At 38.4% G+C, this 5,512-nt stretch overlaps 1 protein-coding gene across 1 annotated transcript; it reads right to left on the reverse strand.

Annotated features, from left to right (window-relative positions):
• Positions 1 to 240: 240 nt before the first annotated feature.
• LOC110544393 (olfactory receptor 5D14-like) lies at positions 241 to 1,175 on the reverse strand. Its single transcript, XM_021630397.2, is given in 2 exon segments — positions 241 to 455; positions 458 to 1,175. Coding segments are annotated over 2 exon segments (933 nt in total).
• Positions 1,176 to 5,512: the final 4,337 nt, after the last annotated feature.

Consider the following 5,512-nt stretch of genomic DNA (forward strand, 5'->3'; position numbering starts at 1 on the left):
ATGGTGTCTTATAATTATTTATCTTCATCATCATTGTCACCATTATAGGTTTCAAATAAATATCGTGTACCTAATTTTGTACTTCCTCCAAATAGTAAACATCTTTGACATCATCTTCTGAGTTGAATTTATCAATCTGTGCATCATAACAACTGTAGAATCCATGAAAATACGTACCACAGAAGCTGGAGCCAGCGTTGTTCTAATTGTATAGTTGTATTGAACACACCTCCAGATGGTTCACTGAAGTGGGACCTTTGTGCCCAGTACTTTCTGAAAAGCCTCCTCCACGTCCTTGTTTCTCAGGCTGTAGATCAGAGTGTTCAGCATGGGGTTGGAAACTGTGTAAAAGACAGAGGCCACTTTGACCACCTGCCGAGAGCTTTTGGAGTTAGGTATACAGTACAGGGAAAGTATGGTTCCATGAAATATGGTGATGGCAGTCAGGTGGGAGCACAGGTAGAGAAGGCTTTGCGACGTCCACTAGCAGACTTGATTTTTAATACAGTCAAAAAAATGAACACATAAGCAGTGAGAATGATCAGTAGTGTGCTCACTTCATTGAAGGTTGCAAAACAAAAGAGCAGTAGGCTGGGGATGTGTATATCAGAACTAGAGACAGCAATGAGGGCAGTGTATTCACAGAAAAAGTGGTTGATCACATTAAATCTTGAAAACTTTAACTGAAGAGCTTGGCAGAGGAGGATCAAGGTGGCAAATGAGCCCCAGACATATGACCCAGTCACTAGAAGGATGCATAGCTTCGGTGACATGGCCACAGTATACAGCAACGGATTACAGATGGCCACGAAGCGACCATAGGCCGTAACTGCTAGCAAGTAGGACTCTGCCACACAGGACAGGAAGTACTGTAACATGCAGCTGAAATAGAGGATAGTTTTATCAGCCAGGACCAAGTTCTCAAGCAGCGTGGGTGTGATGATGGTTGAGTAGCAGAAGTCAACAAAGGAAAGGTGGCTAAGGGAGAAATACATGGAAGTATGGAACTTGGGTTCCATATTGATGAGCACTATCATCCCAAGGTTTCCCACCACAGTGACAACATACAAGAAGAGAAAGATAAGAAAAAGGGGAATCTGAAGCTCAGGGTAGTCTGTGAAGCCCAAGAGGGCAAAAATAATCTCTACACTCACATTTCTTTCCATTGGCACCATAACTCCTATCATTGGACAACTGAGGCTGAAGAGTCTCCTGTTTAATACAAAATTATACAAGAAATGTCAAATATTTCTCAAAGATAATTGTTGCTATAATGTCCTTTTGAAATGTATACAATTTACCCTTGTTCATTCAAATGCTGATTTCTCCACCCCACTATCTGGTTTCAATCTGGACATTGCATTGTGATGCTTATTCTAAACATCACCTGTCTCAAGGCTGTGTAAACATGACACCATTTGTTCTCTGTATTGTCAATTAAAACAACCAGCCGCAATGCTGACAATGGAGAATATAGGGTGGGACATCCTGGTCAAGAGAGGGAAAGAGAAGGAAGCCTGTGGAAAGAGAGGAGAGAGAATCTGCAGGAGAGGTCTTAGAACCACGTGGAGAAATGAACCAGACCTAAGATATGACTAAAGCAAGTATAATGGGTGAATCAAAATGGTAGGAAACTATGTGGGCTTGGAGGTTTAGGATGGAGTAACCATTGCCCAGCATTGTGCTCTAGGTTAATTAAATAAATCCTATTCTCTGTGTGTTGATTTGAATATACAGCTGGTTTAGGACTAACTGCAGATTAACTAAAAGATGTGTCAATAATAAATATTAATCACTCACAACAGATACTATAGAATGCCATTCTAGTTTGATTATTCGTACAAATCTAAATCATTGAGATTTTTTTTTTCCTAAGAAATAAGAGATTAGAGAAATCTAAGAGAAAAGATGGAACACCGTTTGGCCATGTTTTGATATCATTGAGGTCTAGTCAGACTTAAAAGAAGTTTAATGCTTTGTTAGTTAATTGCCAAAGGCAGAGGCAAAAAAAAAATAATAATAAATCTCTAGGTATATACCCTTCTCTCCTGAATAGTACTGTCTCTGCATTAATGATTTCACAAAGAAAAAAATATCAAAGAGTCTCTCAGTTACAATGTCAGGGAAAGAACATTTTCATAGTAGCAAAAGAAATCTGAATAAACTTACTTGCTGCAAAGAGAGTTACCATCCTCCTGGTGCTCTGTGGACTAAAAACAGTTAGAAAAAAAGATCTTTTATCTTTACCTGGTATCTCTGGGGACTCAGACTCTAGAGAAAATCTAAGAACATATTCCATACAGGACCTGGGGCAGATAATTAAGATGAATATAAGATCTCATCTTGAAGTATTTATAACAAGGAGGCTTTCAGATGTAACCCATAATAAATTCAGTCTCTATGTTGGGACCCTACTAAAGGGAGACATGTCTTTCTCTGACATGAACTCAGTGGCTGACTTTATCACAGGCCACTGGGGAGTGTAGCCTTGCCAGGCCACAGAGGAAGACAATTCAGCCAGTCCTGATCAGACCTGATAGGCTAGGGTCAGACAGAAGGGAGGAGGACTTCCCTTATCAGTGGAGTATGGGAGGAGCATATGAGAAAAAAAGGGAAGGAAAGTGGGACTGGTTGGGGAGGGAGGAGGTACAGCTGGGATACAAATGAATAAATTGTAACAAATAGATTAAAATAAATAAATAAGTAATAAAATAAAAATGCTTTAATACGATATACAGAAAACATAAAACTTGCCCACAATTAATGAAATTCATTAGTGAAAGCTACAATTAAATGGCAATAGTGATGATACAGATTTTGTCAGCACATCATAGCATTTATGTAAACTTGCATGTAACTCTGCAAACTTATGTAGAACAGTATTTTTTTAATGTTGCATATTTTGAGAATTTTTTTTTCAAGAAAAAAGAAGATGCTGGATAATTTTTCTGTTTCACATAGGTATCAAATATCTTTTGCTTATGTACTTCCACAGTAAAGAATACAGAATAAGAGAGGGAACAGGATGGGAGCCTACAATAGATGTCCTCTAGAAGACTCCACCCAGCAGGGGATCAAAACAGATGCAGAGACCCACAGCTAAATTTTGAACAGAGCACAAGAAGTTAGAAGGAAGATATAGAAGGACCTGAAGGGGACAGGAGCCTCACAAGGAACTCAACAAAGCCAAAAAAAACTGGGCCCATCGGGGCCTGCGGATACTGATACATCAGCCAAAGACCATGCATAAAGAGGACCTATAGCCCCTGCTCAGATATAGCCCATAGACAGCTTAGTCTCCATTTGGGTTCCCTAGTAAGGGAAAACGAGATGGTCTCTGACATGAGCTTGGTTGACTGATCCTTGATCACTTCTCCATGTTGGGACAACCAAGCCAGCCCACAGAGGAAGAGGATTCAGGCAGTCCTTATGGGACTAAGCGAGTGTTAGGCTAGGGTCAGACAGTGGGTGAGGAGGTCTTCCCCTATCTGTGGAGTAGAGAAGAGGGATATGGGAAGGAAAAGGAGGGAGTTTGGGACCAGGGGGAGATGAGGGAGGGGCTACAACTGAGATACAAAGTGAATAAATTATAAATAACAACAACAATAATAAAAGAAAATGGGAAAATAGTAAGAGCTGGAGAGGTCAGGAACCACACAAGGAAAGCAACAGAACCAGAAAACTTGAACACAAGCAACTTCCCAGAGACTCATAGTCCAACCAAGGACTATTCATGGAGATAACCTAGAACCCCTGCACAGATGTAGCACATGACAGTTCAGTGTCCAAGTGGGTTACATAGTAATGGGAACAGGGACTGTCTCTGACATGAACTGATTGGCCTGCTCTTTGATCACCTCCCGCTGAGGGGGGAGCAGCCTTACCAGGCCACAAAAGATGACAAGGCAGCCACTCCTGATGTGATCTGATAGACTAAGATCAGAAGGAAGGAGAAGAGCACCTCCCTTATCAGTGGACTAGGAGAGGGACATGCATGAGGAAGGGGGAGGGAGGATGGGATCGGGAGGGGACGAGGGAGGGGCTTATGGGGGAATACAAAATGAGTAAAGTGTAATTAATAGTAAAAAAATTAAAAAAAGAAAGAAGAAAAAAAAACTAAGGGGTGGGGCTCTGAGATTGATTTCTGACTGCAAAAATTCAAGAGGGGAAAAATCAGTAACCAATACATTTTTACCTCAAAAAAAAAAAAAAAGAAAATGGTGAAGTCAATAGCTTTTATTTTTCAAAGATCAATTGTTATAATGTGGTTATAGTAATAAACATTTTTATTGTGTTTTCTCTTAATCAGCAGAAGTATAACAGACATTCAAAGATAAACTGTTTATGTTTTTAAAAATATATAGAAAATGTTCTTTCAGACAATTTATTTATATCATGGTTTTCCTTCCCCCAGCTCCTACTAGATCTTCCATAAACCGCATTTACCCAACTCTAAACGTCTTCTTTCTCTCTCATTTTAGAAATCAAATAGGAAAACAAAAAGCAAACAAACAAGCCAGAAAAAAAATTATAAAAAAGCTACAAGGATAATACACAAACTTGTTTATTTTAGAGGCTTTTTTTTCAGACAAGAGTATCAATATAGTAAGGAATTGGAAGTTATTGTGTTCTTAATAAGAGATTAGGGAGTTCCCACTAATTGTGTTTGTTTCAGTTTGTGACAGTAAATAGTCAGCATTCTCCAGGGTCTGAATCCCCAATGTCAAGCAGTTAGATGCTCAGCATATAAAACGTGCATAAAGTATGTTTTCAAGGCCTCATCAAGAGCACCAATACGTGGTCAAACCGTTACTACTTTGAAAAAACACTGAATTGTTTGTGAAATTTACTATTGTCAGGAAAGAGTGTCTTTCTTAGCCTGTGGTGTCATTTGCATTGAGCAAGTGTCCACACCATTTACAATGAATGGCGAGAACATAATTTAAAATTTATACTAGAAAAAGCTGTTTGGTGAATACTGTTATATCTGGGATATATTTTGACTTTAGATTTGTACATGTTTCAATTCGTAATCAGTTTGGGAGGAAAGCCTGGTCTGAAACAAGAAAGAGTCATATCTGCCTATTTAAACTAAAGGTATGTATTTCGGTGCTCAGCAAACTATGGTGAGCTCTAGTACGCTCTTAAGGGTCTATGTTTCCACTCTGCTCCTTAACCCGTATGACTTTAAAGGCCGCCCTCCAAGTGTGAAGTTTTTAACATTATTTTATACTTAATTTTTCCATAGCACCAATGTGCAATTATTCTTTTAGTATATGAATATATATATATTCATGAATATATATGTATATATTGATATATATGTATATATATGTATATATATAAATGAATATATATATATATATACACACACACACGATGTACATTTTATACTCAAAAAGATTATATAGTGGTCAACACGAAATATCATTAAGTTTCCTTAAACCTTTTTATTTTGCTATGGACTTCGGACTTCTGAAAAAATATATTACACTAGAGTGTTATGTTTAGC

Source organism: Meriones unguiculatus, chromosome 7, assembly GCF_030254825.1.
Source record: "Meriones unguiculatus strain TT.TT164.6M chromosome 7, Bangor_MerUng_6.1, whole genome shotgun sequence".
NCBI lineage: Eukaryota > Metazoa > Chordata > Mammalia > Rodentia > Muridae > Meriones > Meriones unguiculatus.